The sequence below is a fragment of the Adiantum capillus-veneris genome, chromosome 20 (assembly GCF_014529385.1).
Source record: "Adiantum capillus-veneris isolate H3 chromosome 20, ASM1452938v2, whole genome shotgun sequence".
Classification (NCBI taxonomy): domain Eukaryota; kingdom Viridiplantae; phylum Streptophyta; class Polypodiopsida; order Polypodiales; family Pteridaceae; genus Adiantum; species Adiantum capillus-veneris.
Genome location: NC_140950.1, coordinates 6,902,873 through 6,925,687, shown reverse-complemented (window position 1 = coordinate 6,925,687; position 22,815 = coordinate 6,902,873). Strand labels below are relative to the sequence as shown.

At 45.5% G+C, this 22,815-nt stretch overlaps 1 protein-coding gene across 3 annotated transcripts in view; it reads right to left on the bottom strand.

Moving 5' to 3' along the window:
• Positions 1-648: 648 nt before the first annotated feature.
• The window catches only part of LOC147432043 (vacuolar fusion protein CCZ1 homolog B-like), a 91,225-nt gene continuing 69,058 nt past the window's right edge, over positions 649-22,815 (bottom strand). For 2 of the 3 annotated variants that reach the window (XM_086491851.1, XM_086491853.1), the window contains 6 exons: positions 2,454-2,552; positions 1,901-2,368; positions 1,662-1,817; positions 1,359-1,588; positions 1,208-1,272; positions 649-1,114 (listed from right to left, as the gene is read on the bottom strand). In XM_086491851.1, coding sequence (XP_086347977.1) covers positions 1,242-1,272; positions 1,359-1,588; positions 1,662-1,817; positions 1,901-2,368; positions 2,454-2,552 — 984 coding nt within the window. In that variant the 3' untranslated portion in view covers positions 649-1,114; positions 1,208-1,241. The remainder of the gene's footprint in view (positions 1,115-1,207; positions 1,273-1,358; positions 1,589-1,661; positions 1,818-1,900; positions 2,369-2,453; positions 2,553-22,815) is intronic. The other variant, XM_086491852.1, reaches the window with a different exon arrangement.

Genomic DNA, 22,815 nt, shown 5'->3' with positions numbered 1-22,815 from the left:
CCAGCAAATATGCCTATAACTTGTTGAAGAGATTGAATTTCAAATGCTCCTAAAATCTTACTCATAATAGTGCAAAAATATGATATAAAGTGAATTTATCAGCTAAAACAGAGAAAAGGAGTAATTTTTGGGACTGCAACCTAGCATACATCTTATAAATTGTCAAATTTTCAAAATGAGCATGCTAATTTATCAAAAAAAAAATTCTCAACATACAACCTTGTCAAGCATGTACAAGAAGGTTTAAAGTTATGCCTAATCTAGTACTCCATGAATCAAATAAGAAAATATTTCTATTGTGCCAACTGCTGTCAATTTAAGAGAATTTCCGAGTTGTAGGTCACATAGCCATCGAAACTTACTATCTCTAGTGCTATTTGAGGCTCCTAAAATTATATCAAAGCACTTATTCACTTTGTATAGAAAGAATGTATACAAAGAATGCATGATATCTCTTTTTTGAACCCATGACCTAACATAATTTACTACTCTTTCAACCATTTTCTATTAATTGAAAGTTATACACGATAAAATGATACTCTTACCATTTTTTCCTGGGCCTTGCTGATTTTTTATAAGCATACGAAATACATTGTCTAGAAGATTCACAACTCTGTGAGGATATGTCTACAGAGACAATGAAAATACTTTGGTTGCTGGTAAAAGGCACTTTGTTATTTAATCTTAATGCACATAGCATTCTATTAGATACCTAGCAATTACACACGAGTTTTTTGTTATGGTATCAAACAAAAGTTAAAAGCATAAGTAGCAACAACTGACTGTGTATGGGATAGCAGAAATGCCTAGTAAATATGGTGCATGGCAGCACAGATTTTTTCCTGGATCACATTGTTCGATTCAAATATGTGCCTACAATGTGAATTACCTCCTTGTTCGCACCCTGTTGAGATTTTTGCATATTTCAATGGGAATTCGAAATCTCGGGCACGATGCTGCTTCAATTATGTGCGCCTGCCCACTACTTTGCTTTTTTTCGAGTGAAGTGCCTTGCTGATGCTCAAAATGGAATGCTATAAAGTTTATTGACACGCAAGTATGCCTCGATAGAATCCATCATCTGCAGCATGCGTAATCTAATGTGGCTTGAATTCTGCATGTTGTCAAATTTCACAAGGGAAAACATCAGAATTTTTCCAGCTGCATCAGTAGGGATTGGCAAGAAAGTATTTAAACTTGAACTCACAAAGTTTCCAGATCTCAAATAAAAGAGTTGCAACTCAGTCAGAATCAAATATGCCATCACAATGCCTGCAAAAGATGGTTGTTTATTATCAGAAAGTATCAGGAGAACAAGGGTTCTCGCTGAGCAGTATCTTTACAACCAGTTATTATACCTCCGACTAAACTTTTCTGTGGCTTCTGCAGTGAGCAACAGAGTTTCACTGGCTCGCTCAAGGACAATGTAAAGCTCATGGCTCCCACGAATTCTTACAACCACCCACGCATTGCTTCGTGTCCTCACACACGTTTCCAATTCACGAAATTGTGCAGGATCCTTTCTGTCAGATCTTGCCTTGGCAGCATCAATCTCAGCCCTGACCTTGTCGAGGGATAGTAGAGAGTCCTAGCACAAAAACATCATTAGTATACATTTTGGGTAACACAGGGCAGCCAATGTGATGCAGAAATTTGATCACCTTTGTCAGGGTTGTTATTTTGCTTCCAGGTGAAGCTTTAGAGACTCTGCTATCATGGTCAACCCAAAGATAACGGTATCCCGGCACATGATTGGCATTGATACCTCCCCAATCCCTAGATATTCGCTCTTCAAGGACACTCAGCCTATTGGATGCCTGTTTCAAAACAATGACTGAGCGCTGAGAAATTTTTCCCATCATCAAGGAAACACATCCCTGTTGCATACAAGAAAACTAACCTTGTCTACAACTTGATTTCTAAGCACATGAGATCCGTCTATATCAGCAGCCAAATGCACTACTGAAATTAGCATGATAACAGTCAACTGTTTATGTTGATATGCAACCAGTTGCATGCATTCTTCAGATGATTGGTGAAGCCAGACAGTCGGAATAATGGCACTCATTCCCTGTGCCTCTACTCCCCATGCATCAGTGATGAGGAACCCATCATGGTCCCGCCACCACTTATCCCGCTGCAAGGGTCTTGGTGTAAAAACTTCCAAGCCCTGATCACCTGAGTCTTCTCGCAATGGACTCTGCTGACCACTTCCTGAGATTTCAGAAGCATTAACCCTCAAATGAGCTGATGCAGAGGAGTTCACACGAGAAAAAACCTTTTTCAAGCTGTGGCCACTAGAGGTGGCAGAGATGGCAGCAGGAGTCAGTCGCATCCTAGCATAGGTAAACAAATATGCTGCATCTTCCTAAACAAAACGGGGAAAACCTTTGACTTAAAGGGAAACACTGTGTTAAATCTTTCACAAAAAAGCACAATGAAGTGCTACTTACTGGAGAAAGGGTACTTGACACAAGGAGATCTTGAAAAAGCAAAAGCGTGTGGCAAATCCTACCACTTCCAAACCATGACTGTAGAAGGTCAATGAGAGACTGGTAAAAAACACCAGCAAACATGTTACAGCAAATGTGCCCAGTACCTGTTAGAATGTAGTAAAACGTCTTCACCTGAAAAATTCAGCAATCACATAATACTAATATTTTTTCACAAAACACAAACTAGAGAGCTCTATTGAGCATAGAGTAATATGTATTTATTCATTTGTTTGTTTTTTATTCATATTTGTATTTACAGATTCACTTACTGAAAGATTTCAAACGTTTCATTCCAACATTGCTGGGAATAATGTAACGGTTATGAATTCTGATAGTTGATAATACCAGGTCTGCACTACTTTGCAATCACAAAGACATTGATTGCCTAGGAATTTATCTTTTTTTCTAAAGGTATAGAGAAGAACGCTTATGCTTTTTGGGTTCAGGACTTTGCTCTATTTATTCATCTATTTATTTATTTAGTTACAGATTCACTTTGTTTTAAGAAGTGAAAGATTTCAAATGTTTAATTCCAACATTCCTGGAAATAATGTAATGGTTATGACTTCTTGAACTCAATGTTGTTTCTCCTTAGAGAGAATCATCTATGACCTCAACATAGCTAGCTTATATCTATAGAATATTCTATTGCAGACATGATAGATGATAATACCAAGGTTGCACTACCTTGCAATCACAAAGACTTTGATTGCCTAGGAATTTAACTTTTTTTTTTTTTTAAGGACTCTTATAGAGAAGAATGCTTATGCTATTTGATATGATGTGACATTGTAGCAGGGCTACAGTGTCACTTCACAGGACAAACAGTTGGACAGTTGGTCTGGTTCACAATGGACGGACCCTCTGGGCTGGGCAGTGATACGTGGCAGGGTACCGACGGTGGTCTAGTGGACATCGTGGCCAGGTCACCACCACTCAGTTTGGAGATAGACTTAGCTGACTGGACATTTATGAGCCGTTGGTGTGCTCTTTATGATTGTACATATGAGTAGTCGTTTTGGGTCATTAGCATCATTATCTTCATATATGGTCAGACGTAGTCGTCTAGAGGGAGTATATACACAGAGCACTTATTCACCATCCCTGCACATCTGAGCCTCGACACCCCATTGTACCTGAGAGTCCTCGGTTGGAGCTGAGTGTGTTGCCATGCCAGAGTCTGTATCAGTTCTTTGAGATAGTCGAGTCATTTGTTGTGGTCTATTGTTGCTGTTGTGTCTCTATGAGATCAGTTGTTGTCTATTGTTTCCTGTTTTCAGTCTGTTGTTTTGAGTGAGATTGTTTCGCACATTGCACTGAGGAGCACCCACTGTAGAGAGCACGACACAATATTTGCGCTATAGGTGCTCTCATTTTGGCGATCACGGTGGGACCTCAACTGAAATCTCACTCTGTGAGGTACAAATCTTGAAGCTAGTTGGGTCTATCTAGCTTCGCCTACCTTGCCTTGCATTGTTCTCCTCTCGCCTGGTCCAACTGGTCTAGTCCTCCCTCGCCCTAGTCATCTCTCGCCCTGGTCCAACCAGTCCTCGTCCCTGGTCTAGTTCTCCTCAACCCTCGTCTAGTCCTCCTCGTCCCTAGTCCAACCTCGTCTAGTCCTGGTCCAGCCTGGTCTAGTCACTTGCTTGGTCTACTAGAGTCTAGACCAGTCTTCAGCCAGTTCAAGGTTTTCTTGCCCAAAGCTTGGTTGGATTGGTGGTCACTGCATGACACATACAAGGCGGTCAGTCGAGCGTCAAAGCGCACTACTCAGCCCTCTGAAGTACTATAACAGAAGACGATCTTCGGTACCTAGTAGAAGTCCATCAACCTCATCACCTATACCTCCACATACATCACCCATTCCTTCATCAGGTTCCACATCTTCCAAATCACCTTCTCCAGTAAAGCTCTCTCCTATTCTACTACAGCAGGCTATTGAGCAACAGGCTCAGAGGAGCCATGGAGGCTTTGGCAAGTGTTTTGGCCAAGGTGAACATCAAGTTCCCCACCTTCAAAGGACTCTCTTCTGAAGATGCTGACGACCATGCAAGGAGGTTTGTATCTCTCTGTAGGGGTCCTGGTCATAATAGAGAGGATGCTTATTTGGTACTCTTTCCATCTACCTTGGATGGCTTAGCAGACAAATGGTACAGCTGGTTTGCAGAGAACCATTTTGCAACTTGGGCAGCCTTAAGACAACAGTTATGTGCAACATTCAGGCCAGGTGACTATCAGGAGAAGGTTTTGGATGAGTTGGCCAACATGGTGCTCCAGCCAGAGGAGACGTTTGCAGAACTTATGACGAAAACCAAGTCTCTGCTTGCCAAGCTTCCCCAGCAACCCGGTGAATTTATGGTTAAGAAGTGGGTAGAGAAGGCGCTTCCCAAAACTTCTCATCAAAAACTCCGAGAGAGTCTCTGACCCGACGCCACTCAACAGGAGTTCATCGCAGCTGCTACTAGGATAGAGGGGGCTAGGAAGCTGTTCACCAATCCCCCTCACATAGAGTGTCACCAGCGTGTGACTACTATCTATCCTTTTTGTTGACTTCTTTCTTATTATTCATTTACTTTCACTTTTTGGAAACACCCCTCGGGAAATCTAACTGCCCTGCATTGCATAGCTAGTGTGGAACTGTCCAGAGGGAGTCCACGCCTGAGGGCATGAGAGCACTAAGGTTGGACAAGGACTATGGTTAGCCAAAGTGGGATCATTGACTAGCCAAAGTGGAATCCTTTGCTACAGAGACTACATTTCAGTTCTGGGTGTGGCTGCAGTGTACAAAGGGGGTCAGATGACCTAGAAAGATACAATGGCAGCATCTCCTAAAATTTAGGGAACTGCTATTTTGGGACCTGAAAATGTGTTTGCGTCATTACCTCCGGAATGACAAGGAGAACATTTTATTACTCTGCCGTGAAGTCAACTGGGCAACCGGTTGGGAGATTTTTAGGCGGCAACCCCGAAACGGGAAAATGCTTGTAAATGCGCCAAGTGGCACATTCTGGTGCACTTTCCTCATGCAACAAGAAGTGGCGCTGAATTTAGGAGGAAGAGGGCTCATTTTTCAGTTTTGTCACAGGTTAAGAGCTATGGAGTGCTTCATTTCCCTCCTATGTACAGTGAGGTGCCAGGAGTGATGCCCTGCACGCTACGCACTGCCCTCTCTCTCCCCTTTGGCAGTATGTTATGCCCCTCTAGTGGGCTTTTCAATTGACCAATGTACAGTTGTGTGGGTTCATGCACGATTGCCGAAGCAAGAGCCTCTTGCACAGGTACTGGATTAGCTAGCGGCTAATCCCCCCGCAGGTACAGGTGATTCGGAGAGGTTTCACGCGCGAAATCTCGTTCGATTCAAAGGGCAAGTAGCCCTACAAGTGCGGGAGCTCGAGGACTTGCTACGGATGCGACCGGCACGCGGAACGGAGCCCGAAACAGTAAATTACAGCCTGCTGTGTATTTTTGCAGGTTTAGGGTTTTGGCCCTAAACGGTCCCTAATACCCCCAGGAGGTTCGGGGACGCAAGGGGACCGCTGTACAGGTGATTTGGCACATTTTCGGGGCTGAAAACAGAGAATTCAGCGTGCTGCAGATTCTCGCCAGGTTTTGCAAAGTGCCCGTATGCGTCGGGAAAGTCAGTCAATGCGTGGGAATACTGACTGTAAAGGGTCCTAGTACAGTTATGCTGCCGAAATCGGGCCAGAACAGTTGAAATTCAGCCAAGTTTGTGGGGGGCAACTTGTAGGGAACCACAGCGTTTATTCCCTCTTTTGAACAATAAAGAAATACCGAAAGGGGCGCCTAAGTTAGGAGCCAATCTGGTGTCGGTCTACTTATACAGGTGCAATCTAGCAGCCTGTATCCCTCTCCCCTTTGTTGTGTCTTGAAAGTAGAGGTAAAGTGGGCGACAATTTAAATGGGTGAAAGCAAATAAGGTTTAAGTCTAAAGCCTACCGCCCTTCTTGAAAGTACAGGCCGGTTTCATAGAGACTCCCTCTATGTTTTTGGAAATTCCTGCTGATCCATTGACTTCTTTGCGCAAAGAACTTGAAGCCCTAAAACTACAACGCACTCTCCAAGAAGAGAAATCAATCTCTCTTAGACAAGAGAAACCACCACATCTCGAGGCTTTGGATCAAATCAAGAGAGAGCTAGAACAGCTTCGGTCTTAGCAGGAGACTAAAGCTATGGTATGGTGCAGCTCTTGTCGCTCTCCCGGGCATCCTCCACAGGACTGTCCCCTTTGAGCTTATTGCCACTTCTGCGAAAAATCTAGGCACGAAGACAAGGATTGCTACTATATCAAGGGATTGCGGCAAATTCAACAAAGTCTAGGTCCTCTCCAACAAGGGCTAGCACCTGCATCCAACATGGTCTCACCCTATGGCCATGAAAACCCGTTGCCACCTCTGCTGACAACACCTCTTATACAGCAAGGTATGCACAACAACTTTGCATCTGCCAGCTTTTATCATGCTAGTACTCCTTCAGTCCCCCAAAGCTTCTACACGTCAACATCTGGTCCCATGCAGCAAGGGCAGAGACACTTCGCCCCTCCAATAGGCCAATTTTGTGCTACAGGTGCGGAGAGTATGGACATTATCAGAGCAAATGTCCGTTGCCAGAAGGGTCCCCTTGTTGCCGACATTGTCCTGAAGCTAAGGATCACTATAGTAAGGACTGTCCAAAACAATGAGCATCCACATCTGCAAGCACAAACGAGAACCAACAGGAGTTTACATTCCCGAAGCTTAACCTCATCACAATAAGTTCCATTCCACAGGCCTCGCCTTCCACTCTTGTAGTTGCCTCTCGAGATGGGTTGAAGCAAGTGGAAGAGCCGGCTCATGTGCTCACACGGACACAGAGAGCTGCTCTTGGCCTCAGCCTCCCTGGCAGTCCAATTTTTCCATCTCCTGTCACACAAATGAGTCAAACTCCATTAGTAGCTGACAAACCAGCAGGTAGTGTCAAGAGCCAACCTACATCGCTTCTATCAAATATTGATGGTGCTTTCATGGAAGTAGTAGAGGACTTGCAGAAGCTTAAGATACCAGAGCAAGATCTAATCAAAGGAAACAAGCCCACAGCAGAGTCTTATCTAAAAAAACACTTTTCAGCAAGTGTCACTCTACGACATGCTTCGCCTTGATGCAAATTTTAGAAGTGACACCCTTTCTATCATCTAGTTTCTGTACCCTGGTGCAGGGCCTAGTGGCGCGCACCTACCTTTGCAGTCCTTGGAGTCCTACATGATTTCATATCCAGCTGCTCCCCTCACCGACTACAAAAGTCCTCGTCTCACTGTGTCTGTTCTTGAGCATCAATTCTCAGGCGTCATAGTGGATGGTGGATCTGGGATCAATCTGATGCCAGAATTTACTATGTTGGCCTTAGGTCTGCAGCCTACCCGCCAGCTCCATTCACTGTTACACTAGCATAAAAGAGGACGGTCTACCCTGTGGGCATAGTAGAGAAGGTGCCTCTGATGGTACAAGACTTCACATTTAGCTTGGATTTTGTGGTGGTCAGTCTTCCTCAGGTGGAGGAAAAATTTCCTTTGCTGATTGGTAGACCATGGTTGCGGCATACTAAGGCACTTCATGATTGGGAAAACGATGCCATGTGGATACATACTCCTGGCTCCCCCATGCAACCAATTCGGCTTGAAAGGAGGTGTGGATCCAGTGGTCCATCACAGCTCATTGTCAGTACAGTCCAACCCCGACCCTGAGCAGCCCATCCCACCTGACGGGTCTGACGAAGACCTGCTGCAGTGGTTGGAAGCTACCGCCTCGATGCCATGCTATGTGGTCTCTATTCAAAACTCACCTGCGCGAGTAACACTCTCTCTCCCAGCTCCTCAGGCGGACACCAATGTCCCAAATCCTACAACAGACAGTGTACCAGTCGAAGAAGTGTGTCAGTCCGTAATTCTCATGATTCAAATGTTCCTCTGATAAAAGCCGTCGGTCTCGGGGAACCTATAACACATCACCGATGGGGGAAAAAATCTCCTCTGCATGAACTCGCCAATGATTCCCCCCTCCCTCTAACATCTCCCAGGTCGGACGCCTCCCCCCCTCAAAAGCACTCGATTATATCTGTGTCAGAAGATTTACCCTTCGAGAAGCTTCCACCAGGATGGTTACAAGAAGAGTATGCGGAGTTTCCAATCGATCAAACACCAGCACGTGAAGTCTCGAAGCGCCAAGAGGCAACTCAGTTCTCAACTTCTGAGGTACCCTCCACAGTTACACCTCCTGACCCTGTCAAAAAAGTCAACATGGGCAACCCTGACAACCCTTAGCACGTCCTCTTAGCAGCTTGGTTATGGGAGCATCCCGCATTACTTGATCAGGTAGTTTCTTTTATTCACTCTTTTAAGGATGTTTTTGCTTGGTTCTACAAGGATTTGGAAGGGATCCCACCAGAATTGGGTCTCCACACTATCCCTCTGGTTGAAGGGGCTAAGCTTGTCAGAGGCCGAGCTTATAAGCTCAACCCAAAGTCTGCAGAGGCTGTCAAGTCAGAGCTCGAAAGAATGCAAGAGGCAAGGATCATTGTACCTGTGGAGCACTCTAAGTGGTTATCACCCTGGTGATAGCGCCGAAGAAGCAATCCAATAAAATTCGTATGTGCGTAGATTACCACGCGCTGAATAAGGTAACTATCCCAGATGGTTTCCCCACACCTTTCACTGAGCGTGTGCTCGAAGATGTAGCAGTGCATGTTTTGTACAGTTTCATGGATGGGTTTAGTGGATACAATCAGTTGGGCATCCATCCAAGTGATCAGCTGAAAACAGCCTTTGTGACTCCCTAGGGTATTTTTATCTACACTAGAATGTCTTTTGGGTTGAAAAACGCTCCACCTTCTTTCAATCGGGCGGTATATCTCATCTTTTGTCCTCTGCTTACGGATCATCTTCACATCTTCATGGACGACTTTTCGACCTTCTCATGTGCTCAATGTTCAACCCCAGTGGAAAATCTAGAGGAACACCTCGCTCAGCTCTCTGATGTCTTCCTCCGGAGCAGAGAGACACGCCTAAAGCTAAATCCTAACAAATGTCATTTTTTGGTCACTGACGGCACACTTCTAGGCCATGTGGTGTCTGCTAAAGGTTTAGCACTTGACCCAGAGAAGATCGTGGCAATCTTAAAGTTACCACCTCCCATCAACCAAAAAGGGGTGCAGAGCTTTGTAGGCCACAGAGGCTATCATCGCAGGTTTACACGCATGTATGCACAGGTGGCTCAACCCTTAACACGCCTAACCAGCGCTATTGTTCCCTTTCAATGATCAAAAGCAGAGGCTGAAGCTTTTGCATACCTCAAAAAACGCCTTACTGAAGTGTCACCAACCAGTGGCAATTCCATTTTTGTTTATTTCTCTTTCTTTGGGGAATTTCGTTTGTTTTACCTTTTGGAAACACCCCTCTGGAAATCTAACTGCCCTGCATTGCATAGCCAGTGTGGAACTGTTCAGAGAGAGTCCAGGCCTGAGGGCTAATGAGTACTAAGGTTGGACAAGGACTATGGTTAGCATAAGTGGGGTCATTGGCCAGCCAAAGCGGAATCCTTTGCTACATAGGCTACATTTCAGTTCTGGGTGTGGCTGCAGTGTACAAAGAGGGTCGGATGACCTAGAAGAATGTAATGGCAGAAACTCCTAAATTTTAGGGACTGCTATTTTTGGACGGCAAAATGTCTTCGCGTCATTACGTGCAGTTTGACATGGGGATCATTTTGTTACTCTGTGGCCAAGTCAACAGAGGGTGCAGGTGAGATATTTTTAGACCTGAGGGTCTAAAGCGGGAAAATGCACAAATGAGTGTCACTTGGCACTCTGAGGCTAGTTTACTACTTAAAGAGAAGGCAAAAACGTGATTTTCAGTTGCGAGCTCGTTTTTTGAGTGCTGTCACAGGTGGGAGAGCTTCAATGGAGTGCTGGCTTACCCTCTATGTACAGTGAGGTGCAGGATGTCATGACCTGCACACCTCTCACTGCTCTCTCTCTCCCCTATTCTTTATGGTTATGCCCCTCTAGTGGGCTTTTCAATTGACCAATTTCCCTCTCTTGTATCATTATAGCACAGGTAGAATAGACGACTAATAATGGGTGAAAGCTAAATCAAGGTTTGAAGTAAAGTCTACCGCCCTTTTTGAAGTTAACAGGCCGGTTACAGAAGCGCCTATCCTAGTAGCTCCCAATTGGTCTCTCCCTTTTCATGTGCATACTAATGCCAGTCAACTCGCTGTGGAGGCTGTGCTGACTCAGCCTAGTAAGGAGTACAACCTGGATCGCCATGTTCACTATGCAAGTCGCCTACTCACCAAGGCCGAATGCAACTATAGCACCACTGAAAGAGAAGGTTTAGCTATTGTGTATGCTCTGCAAAAATTTCGGCATTATTTATTAGGGGTCCACTTGACAGTTATTACTGATCACCATGCCTTGCGCTATCTGCTCAACAAGCCGCAAGTTGAAGGTCGAGTATAGCGATGGCTACTGTTATTTCAAGAATTTGATTTCGAAGTGGTACTCAAGCCCGGCAAACATCATGTCCTTGCCGACCACCTCTCTCGCATTCACACGGGTGAAGAAGCAACGGGGATTGCACACGACTTTCCAGATAGGTGATGAGAGTGGAGTTGGTGACGAAGAATTTTCCTTACCAGGAGGATTTTTTTTCCGATCCTCCCCCTTCCCCATCTACACCACGGGTTGCACCAAATCCTATGGAGGCTTTGGTCAAGTCGATGATGGACATGATGCTACAACAAGAGTCGCAATGCGCCGCGCTTGGCGGTCGAAGAAAGAAAGGCAGCTATGGAGCTTGAGCGTGAGTAAGCACGCAAACTCAACGCATAGCGGCCGAAGAAAGGCAAGTGGCCCTCGAATTAGAGCGTGAGGCAGAGAGAGACCTACGCATGCAAGAGTTGGTCCTACAAGTAATCACCTCGAAATCCGAGCCGGTCAAAGATGTAGGCAGTTCATCAGCTAGCACAAGTAGAGATGCAAACTCCAACAATCCAGTCACTGAGAAGTTGACATTCAATAAGTATGACGGTAAGATGGATGCTAATGGTATTCATTCTTGGTTTCATCAATTTAATGCTTGCTTTGCGACAACTAAGAGTTTTGACGGCAACCATGTATCTTGCCGATGATGCCATTAATCGGTATCACGCATGGCAAGAGGCACAGTTGGCCGTGCACCTAGAGGAAGTCGAAGAAAGCGTGTCCCTTTCTTTCAATTGGGCCGACTTCCAAGACAAGCTCAAGGCGCTGTTTATGCCACCTCAGTACTTAGCGCGATTGAAAAAAGATTGGCCCAATCTCAAGCAAAATGGTATGCCAGTCATGTCTTTCTCTAACCGTGTTTTGCAGCTCGGCACCTAATTAGGCAAATCAGATGATGAGCGCAAAGAGGCATTCCTTTTCGGGTTGGACGAGTATATCAAGTTTGATGTGATGTACTCGACCCTGTGGATCTCAACAAGGCGGTAGTGATTGCTCTCGCACACGAGATGAAGCACAACAAAGGAAAGCCTAAGGAGAACAAGTCTTCTCACACTACCTCTCACACTCCTCAAAACTCACAGAACGGTAAGAATGGTAACTCTTCTAGCCAATCTTCCTATACTCCTTCGGAAAAGAACTCTCAAAATAAATCTAAGGGTAACGTTAAAACACTTGCTAAACCTAAGCTAACCCCAGATGAAAAAGTTGCACAAGGAATTATAGGAGGATACATAACGCCAAAAGAACAAGTCATTTATGCTAAGGAAGGTCGATGTTATCAATGTCACGTCAAGGGTCATATAAAGAAAGCTTGTCCTAAGACAGCACCACCCAAAGAACCCAAAGTACCGACAACTACCACAAGCACTTTAGTGAACCAATGTGAGTCTCCACATGTTTTTGACACACATTGATGAGTCTCTCCTTAAATGTTATGGTCATGTGAAGGGTCAACGTTTTGTCATATTGTTTGATTCAGGTAGTATGCATGATGTGATTGGTGACTCTCATGTAGAGAGAGCCCGCCTAGAGGTTAGCCAGACAACTCCTCTCGAGGTGTCGGGCTTCGCTCCCGGTATGGACTCTCGCATTACGCAAGAGTGCCTTGATGTGTTATTCACTGTTCAGCAAGATGCCTTCCGTTGTCGTGTCTCCTCTCTCAAGATGTTATATGATTTTGGGCATTAGATGGTTTCGTGAGCATAACCCTCTCATTGATTGGGCCGACAATACGCTCACTCTAAATGCCAAAAGTGACTCTCCCATGATCATTCGTGGTGAGGAGGGTCTGCATTCTTTACCTCTCATTTCTCATGTGCAAGCGAAGCGTGAGATACGAAGAGGAGCGCAAGCAGCATTCATCTATGCCTCTCCAGTTACCCAGAGCATTAAGGCCCAAACAGGTATTCAACCTTGTTTACCAAGTATGAGCACCTCTTTTTGCAGGATGATCTTCCACCCCGTCTCCCTCCCGAGCGGCTGGAGAACCATCGCATCGAACTCACGGAGGGAGCACAACCAATCAATAAGGCTCCCTACCGTTTGAACAAGACTCAAGAAGAAGAATTAGAGCGGCAACTATAACCGGCCCGTACAACGTAGAGGGCGGTACTATTTCAATTACCTGTTAACTTTACACAGAGCACTGAGAAGGGAAGAGAACACAGTTGCGTCCAGCGACTAGAATGTCACTGCGCACACGAGACCGACACCCTGTAGGCCCCAAAGACTAGCGCCCCTTTCGGTATTTCTTTATTCAAATTAAGGTAGACAATCCGACCACTTAGCACAAGCTTTCACAAAGCTGTCCAAACCTGGCGAGGGCTGAAAACGCAGGTTTTCGACCGGATTTCAATAGCATAACGGCGCAAAAACCCCTGTAGGTCAAAAACACCTGTCTAGGACGGATTCCCTCGATATCTGGAAGCTTTCTGGTGAGCTGTCACAGAAATTCAGCGGGCTGTAATTCTCTGTTTTTCACTGCCGGGAGCCCAAAAGCCTGTACACGCATCCCAAGGCTCTCACGAGGCTCCCCCGATGTTCCCTTGCAGTTTAGGTGCGAAACCCTAAACCTACAGAAAAACACAGCAAGCTGTAATTCCCTATTTCGGATCGTTTTTAGCGGAGCGAACACGCCTACGCGTGTCCCAAGGGCTCCCGCACGCAATGGGACAGTTCCCCTGTGAATTGGACGAGTTTTCACGCGAGAAAACTCTCCAAACTTGCAATCTTTCGTGATGGAACTGTGCGTACCTGTGGGGGATTAGCAATTAGCTAATCCGGTTCCTGTTCAGAAGGCTCTTGCCTTGGCAAACGCGCATAAACCCCCAGAACTGTACATAGGTCAAATGAGAAGCCCACTAGTGGGGCATAACATATTGTACGTAGGGGAGAAAGAGAGCAGTATGTAGAGTGCGGGGCATCACTCCCGTCACCATACTGTGCATAGAGGGCAAGGTAAGCATTCCATAGCTTCTGTACCTGCTACAATCCACCTGAGGCTGAAAATGGCACCCCCTTTGTTGCTATGCAGCTCGTTTTTGCCTCCCAGAGTGGCAGAATCGCTCACAGGCTGACACGTCGCCCAGTTTCCGAGTTTGGGCTTTCCCTGCTAAAAATATCTCAACTGGTGCATCAGTTGACTTGGCAGCAATAAAATGTTCCCCTTGTCATTCCAGAGCTAATGACGCGAACACATTTTCCGGTCAAAAATAGCAGTTCCCTAAATTTTAGGAGATGCTTCCATGGCGTCCCTATCGGTCTCCTGACCATCATTGAAGACTACCATTTGACCAACATCTACAATGTGGGTTAATTTATTGGCCCCTTTCAACTTATAAAGTTACAGTGACTTGACGAGTGGCCCAGATTCCAGTTTGGCGCACACGAGCTTCTATACTCATCAGAATTCAGTGCTAACTGGCCCGGGCAGTCCCTGTCTGACCGACCTAGATCCCCGATGTGAGAAACCCATTTGGCTGCAGCCGTTTCACACTGGCCATGCAATGTCCACTTGCACCTTTTCAAGGGTTCCAAGACAAACAAGTAAAAATAAAATAAATATATTTAATACTTATTTACGGAAGGCAACAGGAAAAATACACCTCCTGGTGACAGCAACTCACAGTGTTGGTGGCCAGAGGATTCATACGTCCTAGTGTAAGTCCTTTTGCTGCTCCTATTTTATTTGTCCGCAAGAAGGATAGTTCATCTCGTTTGTGTGTTGATTACAGGGCTTTGAACAAGATGACCGTCAAGAACAAGTTTTCGATGCCTCGCATTGAGTATATCCTGGATAGGTTCAATGGGGCAAAGGTTTTCAGTAAGGTCGATCTCAAAAGTGGATACCATCAGGTAAGGGTATTCAAAGGCGACATCTACAAGACTGCCTTTCGCACAGGGAGATATGGTTGGTGTGTGTGTGTTTATCTTTCTTGATGATATTCTCATTTTTTCAGCATTGTGGAAACAACTTGAAAAAAATGTAGCAAGGGTTTTAGCCCATTTAGATGAGTGTCAGTTGTACATTGCAGCTAAGAAATCTGCCTTTTTTCTCACTGAGTCACTTATCTAGGTTATATCATTTTTGCAGAAGGTGTCAAGCTCGATCCCGCGAAGGTAGAACATGTTCGTAATTGGGATTTGCCCAAAACTGCATATGATGTGCGTTCTTTTCTTGTTTATGCCAAGCATATAATTCGCATATAGAGAATTTTGCACGCATTACCACACCCATGTCAGATGTTTTGAAAGGGGTAAAAACTCGCCGACAGTGGGTGGATTTGCTCGAAGCAGCCATTGAGGATTTCGCAGCTCTCAAGGTTGCGGTGACCTAAGCGCTGTGTCTCATCCTTGCCTCTTGGGACGACCCCTTTGAGGTATGGACAGATGCGAGCAATGTCGCCATAGGAGCTATGCTTCAGCAGCATGGCCATCCAGTTGCATTTCTTAGTCGGAAGTTAAATAGTGCAGAAATGAATTATTCAATTTATGACAAAGAACTTCTGTCTGTCATTCCCTCTCTCAAGCATTGTAAGCATTTTCTACATAGTAGAGAGTTCACAGTTCGCACAGATCACCAAGCCCTCAAGTGGCTCCAGAACTATGCCTAGTGTACATTGGAGTGAACGCCAAGCACGGTGGTCACAATTTTTTGAGCAATTTGGTGGTTTGATTGAGTATGTGCCTGGTAAACCTAACCCTGTTGCATTAAGTCCCAAAAGACAAATGCTGAAACCGGCCCGTGGGGCGGTAGGCTTTGGCTTTCACCCAAAATACTTTACTTTAGACACACTGTCACCAGCGTGTGACTACTATCTATCCTTTTTGTTGATTTCTTTCTTACTATCTATTTACTTTCACTTTTTGGAAACACCCCTCGGGAAATCTAACTGCCCTGCATTGCATAGCTAGTGTGGAACTGTCCAGAGGGAGTCCAGGCCTGAGGGCAAGAGAGCACTAAGGTTGGACAAGGACTATGGTTAGCCAAGTGGGGTCATTGACTAGCCAAAGTGGAATCCTTTGCTATAGAGACTACATTTCAGTTCTGGATGTGGCCGCAGTGTACAAAGAGGGTCGGATGACCTAGAAAGATACAATGGCAGCATCTCCTAAAATTTAGGGAACTGCTATTTTGGGACCTGAAAATGTGTTGACGTCATTATCTCCGGAATGACAAGGGGAACATTTTCTTACTCTACCGTGAAGTCAACTGGGCAACCGGTTGGGATATTTTTAGACGGCAACCCCGAAATGGGAAAATGCTTATAAATGTGCCAAGTGGCACCTTCTGGTACACTTGCCTCATGCAACAAGAAGTGGCGCTGAATTTGAAGGAGAGAGAGCCTCATTTTCAGATTTGTCACAGGTTAAGAGCTATGGAGTGCTTGCTTTCCCTTTTATGCACAGTGCGGTGCCAGGAGTGATGCCCTGCACGCTACGCACTGCCCTCTCTCTCCCCTTTGGCAGTATGTTATGCCCCTCTAGTGGGCTCTTCATTTGACCAATGTACAGTTGTGTGGGTTCATGCGCGATTGCCGAGGCAAGAGCCTCTTGCACAGGTACTGGATTAGCTAGCGGCTAATTCCCCCGCAGGTACAGGTGAATTCGGAGAGGTTTCACGCCAGAATTCTCGTCCGATTCAAAGGGCAAGTAGCCCTACAGGTGCGGGAGCTCGAGGACTTGCTACGGATGCGACCGGCACGCGAAACGGAGCCCGAAACAGTGAATTACAGCCTGCTGTGTATTTTTGCAGGTTTAGGGTTTTGGCCCTAAACGGACCCTAATACCCCCAGGAGGTTCGGGGACGCAAGGGGACCGCTGTACAGGTGATCTGGCGCATTTTCAGGGCTGAAAACAGAGAATTCAGCGTGCTGCAGATTCTCGCCAGGTTTTGCAAAGTGCACGTATGCGTCGGGAAAGTCATTCAATGCGTGGGAATACTGACTGTGAAGGGTTCGAGTACAGTTATGCTGCCGAAATCGGGCTGGAACAGTGGAAATTCAGCCGAGTTTGTGCGGGGCAGCTTGTAGGAACCACAGCGTTTATTCCCTCTTTTGAACAATAAAGAAATACCGAAAGGAGCGCCTAAGTTAGGGGCCAATCTGGTGTCTGTCTACTCATACAGGTGCAATCTAGCAGCCTGTATCCCTCTCCCCTTTGTTGTGTCTTGAAAGTACAGGTAAAATAGACGACTAATAATGGGTGAAAGCTAAATCAAGGTTTGAAGTAAATTCTACCGCCCTTTTTGGATTGAACAGGCCTGCGGTAGTAGCATTGGTGCAGTGCTAATGCAAGATGGCAGGGTAGTAGCCTATGAGAGCAGAATTTTGCAAGGGCCAAAGATGACCATGCAGGTCTATGAGAAAGAGTTACTGGCTGTGATTCATGCGCTCTTAAGTTGGAAACACTACCTGCTAGGTGCAGATTTCGTTGTCCAAACGGACCATAAGACCTTGCGATACTTCTTGACACAAACAAAGTTATCTGAGAAGCATATGCGATGGGCAAATATCTTGTCCATGTTCCATTTTCAGATTGTGCATGTGGAAGGAAAGAAGAACGTTGTGGCTGATGCCTTGTCAAGAAAGCCACAAATTTCAGCTGTGTCGATTCCTTATCATCATGAACTTGATGATATGAGAGAACAGTATGCAAATGATGAAGATTTTGCAAGGGTCTTCGAGCAACTAATGGATAGACAACGTCATGAACACTATCTTCTTAAAGACGGGTTCATGATGATGCATGGCAGATTGTGTGTCACAAAGCCATTGCGACGCAAAGTTATGGAAGAGAGTCATGTCCCACCGTATGCAGGGCATCGTGGTATCGATGCTACAGTTAAAGCGGTTGAGACATTCTTCTATTGGCCTACATTGAGAAGGGATGTGGATGCCTTTGTGCGAGAATGCCTAATATGCCAAAAGGTCAAGTTTGACAGGCAAAAGACACCAGGGTTATTGCAACCACTACCTATTCCAGATAAACCATGGGAAAGTATTGCTATGGATTTTATCTTTGATCTTCCGAGAACGCAGACAGGAAACGATGGTATTTGGACCATTATTTGCAGATTTAGCAAACAGGCAGATTTTATTCCTGTCAGGAAGAAGATAAAGCCAGATCAGATGGCACGCTTGTTTATGAGCAATATTTTCAAGTATCATGGCATGGCACAGTCGATTGTTAGCGACCGTGATACACGCATGACAAGTTTGTTATGGAGAGGCTTGTTTGAGAATATGGGCACCACGCTTAAATTCTCTTCGTCATTTCATCCTCAAACAGATGGGCAGTCAGAAGAGGCAAATTCTACTGTCCTAGATCTGCTGAAGTGCTATGTGTCAGAGCATAAAGGAAAGTGGGAGCACTATTTGCCATTGGTGGAGTATGCATACAATAATACAGTGCATTCATCAACTGGCAAGGCACCTTTTGAGATAGTTGAAGGTGGCAAGAAAGTTCCTCCCATACTGCATACAAAGGACAAGATATTTGAAGCAGATAAGTATGTTCAGGACATGGATGAAATGTACAAGAAGGTCAAAGTGGCCTTAGAAAGGACTCAGGCAAAGCAAAAGAAAGCAGCTGATCGTCACCGTCGTGAAGTGGTATATTCACTTGGTGATTGGGTGCTTTTACGCTTTGAAAAGGCAAGGTTAAAGAAGATGAAGGGCAAGGAAAGACTGTTTCCAAAGCTCAGCATGCGTTACTATGGGCCTTTTCAAGTGTGCGACATAATCAGTCATGTTGCATATAGGCTGAAATTGCCTGACAGTTGAAAGATTCACAATGCGTTTCATGTGAGTCTTCTCAGACCCTATGTGGGTGATGTGCCAGAAGATATGCCAGCTGAAGATCAGCCGGAAGTCGAGGAACTTGACGAGATCTTGGTCCCTGAACAGATTTTGGCACACAAAGAAAGGAAAGTGAAAGGCAAGGTTGCTAGGCGTTACTTGGAAAAGTTCAGAAACTATCCACCAATGGATGCTAAATGGATGGACAGTGTGACAATGGCTTCTGAAACAAATGATGTACACGGTATTTAAAGTGAGCTCAAATCAAATACCTGTTACATGAATGTTAGAGCTGTACAGATTGTCAGTTTTGGCAATTGCTCTTATGGAATGTCCAAAAGTTTCGTTAGTGCTATAGAAGTGAGTATTTCTTGTCAGTTTGTCAAGGATACAGTGATTGCTTCTATTGAAGAGTACATGTGTAACTGCATTCTTAAACTGTCGGTTTGGGTATGCTCGAAAGTGTTAGGGGATCCAACGTGTACTATAAGACAGTGGCAAAATGTGCAGCTACCATTTTGTCATTGGAAAGTTAGTGACTCAAGCAATGGCAGAGTGCGAAGCTACCACTATGTCATTGGGACAGGGTTCACACGCAGGTAATACATGAGTCGACGAGGTGTTGAATACACCAGGGTTGACAATGAGCATGTATGTGTCGTACATGTGTCGACAGGTGTTGAATACATCAGTGTTGACTAGGAGCATGAACGACATAGATGCAAACGAGGACGTTTGAGATTTCAAGAGGGGGTTATGTCACCAGCGTGTGACTACTATCTATCCTTTTTGTTGATTTCTTTCTTATTATCTATTTACTTTCACTTTTTGGAAACACCCCTCGGGACATCTAACTGCCCTGCATTGCATAGCTAGTGTGGAACTGTCCAGAGGGAGTCCAGGCCTGAGGGCAAGAGAGCACTAAGGTTGGACAAGGACTATGGTTAGCCAAGTGGGGTCATTGACTAGCCAAAGTGGAATCCTTTGCTATAGAGGCTACATTTCAATTCTAGATGTGGCCGCAGTGTACAAAGAGGGTCGGATGACCTAGAAAGATACAATGGCAGCATCTCCTAAAATTTAGGGAACTGCTATTTTGGGACCTGAAAATGTGTTGACGTCATTATCTCCGGAATGACAAGGGGAACATTTTCTTACTCTGCCGTGAAGCCAACTGGGCAACCGGTTGGGATATTTTTAGACGGCAACCCCGAAATGGGAAAATGCTTATAAATGTGCCAAGTGGCACCTTCTGGTGCACTTGCCTCATGCAACAAGAAGTGGCGCTGAATTTGAAGGAGAGAGAGCCTCATTTTCAGATTTGTCACAGGTTAAGAGCTATGGAGTGCTTGCTTTCCCTTTTATGAACAGTGCGGTGCCAGGAGTGATGCCCTGCACGCTACGCACTGCCCTCTCTCTCCCCTTTGGCAGTATGTTATGCCCCTCTAGTGGGCTCTTCATTTGACCAATGTACAGTTGTGTGGGTTCATGCGCGATTGCCGAGGCAAGAGCCTCTTGCACAGGTACTGGATTAGCTAGTGGCTAATTCCCCCGCAGGTACAGGTGAATTCAGAGAGGTTTCACGCCAGAAATCTCGTCCGATTCAAAGGGCAAGTAGCCCTACAGGTGCGGGAGCTCGAGGACTTGCTACGGATGCGACCGGCACGCGAAACGGAGCCCGAAACAGTGAATTACAGCCTGCTGTGTATTTTTGCAGGTTTAGGGTTTTGGCCCTAAACGGACCCTAATACCCCCAGGAGGTTCGGGGACGCAAGGGGACCGCTGTACAGGTGATCTGGCGCATTTTCAGGGCTGAAAACAGAGAATTCAGCGTGCTGCAGATTCTCGCCAGGTTTTGCAAAGTGCCCGTATGCGTCGGGGAAGTCATTCAATGCGTGGGAATACTGACTGTGAAGGGTTCTAGTACAGTTATGCTGCCGAAATCGGGCTGGAACAGTGGAAATTCAGCCGAGTTTGTGCGGGGCAGCTTGTAGGAACCACAGCGTTTATTCCCTCTTTTGAACAATAAAGAAATACCGAAAGGGGCGCCTAAGTTAGGGACCAATCTGGTGTCTGTCTACTCATACAGGTGCAATCTAGCAGCCTGTATCCCTCTCCCCTTTGTTGTGTCTTGAAAGTACAGGTAAAATAGACGACTAATAATGGGTGAAAGCTAAATCAAGGTTTGAAGTAAAGTCTACCGCCCTTTTTGGATTGAACAGGCCGGTTTCACACACACAGAGAGAACGTACAAAGGAAACCTGTGACGGGAATTAACACTTAAGCACACACGTGGCTCGGAAGCTAGAATGCTCCGAGCAGACGCCGACAACCTGTAAGCCCCAAAATTGGCGCCCCTTTCGGTATTTCTTTATGCTTTGAGAGGGTAAATTACAAAGTAGAGTCCTAGGAATCCTTTACCTGTATCCAGCTAGATACCGACTGTTTTGGCCAAATTTCAACAGCATAACACCAAAACTTGCGCGAAACCAACACGATGGTCAAGTGACGCCTATGCTCCTCTTCATTCTTCGAAAAGACTACCATGTCATCAAAGAACGTCCCAACAAACTGTTGATGCAAGCGGAAAATCTGGTCCGTCATTCTGTTGAACGTGGCAAGAGCATTTGCTAAACCAAACGGCATCACTAGAAACTCATAAAGACCAAATGTCGTTCTACACGCAGTCTTGTGCACATCCTCTGGCCTTATACAAATTTGATGGTACCCACTCTTAAGGTCTATCCTGCTGAAAATTGCAGCCCCCTCTAAACAATCGAGAATATCATCAATTCGAGGAATTGGAAACCTATTCTTGATGGTATTTTTATTCAACGCACGTAATCAATACACATGCGCCATGAGCCATCCTTTTTCTGCACTAGGAGCACTGGGGAAGCAAAAAGGTGAAGAACTAGGCTGAATCAGCCCCTTCTCTAATAACTCCTCAACCTGGCCCATAATCTCTTTCTGCTGCACCGCACTAACCCTGTACGGAGGTCTATTTGGTGGGCTACACGGTGACACACCCTGGCACCAAATCTATCCGATGGTCCTCAGGTCTCTCTGGCGGCAATTGCGACAGTAATGAATCAGAAAAACAGTCGCTAAACTCTTGCAAGAATGCTGACCTTTCTTTATCTAACACCAATAAATTTGACTGACAATTATCTAAGACATCACGTGCAAAACTCAAGTACACAGAAAGATGATTCTTTATTACAGAAGTGATAGCAGAAGCAGATACAATAGGGACAGACTCCCCTTTGAGCTTTACATCCAAAACATGAGTTTTGCCCTATGCTGAAGGGTGATCGTCTTGCCGAAGGCATCCAGCACGCCATGCACTCTGAACATCCAGGGAATTCCAAGTAGCGCATCGCACCCTTCCAATGGCATGATATAAAACTCTTCTGTGTCCGCAAATGCAAACATTTGCTTGAAGTAAACCCAAGTGGCGGGTGCCTGTCCTTGCATTAACAATGTCGTCCACCATGTAAGCGCATTATCCTTTAAGAAAGTGATAGCTTTCCTGACCTTAGAGGCCTAAGTAAAATTCCCTCCTGCATAAGCTGTATCAAACTGCTGGAGGAAAGTGAAAGCCTTTGCTTTATCCTCGAAGCCACTTCAAGTGTTGAACTTTACAGCTGCACCACCTTCTTTATAAGCTTTCGGCTTCTCCAGTGCCCCCAAATTGTCATAGGGAACAGTCTGCAACATGGTCGGCATATCTTGGCCATTAACATTTTGCATCAGAGGTGCAACATCTGGCTGTTGTCCAGAAAAACCAGACATGCCAAAATGACCCTGTGCCACCCCAAACTGGCCCTAGTTGCACTGAAAACCTTGCCATTCCGAAGATAATGACGAGAACAGATTTCATGGCCCTCTTCAGGAGGAGGACATAGTGGAGCCTCCCGCCACCGCAGCCTCGCAACCACCAACCCCCCCCCCCCCCCCCCCAATAAGGCTTCAGACGCTTCTCCTGA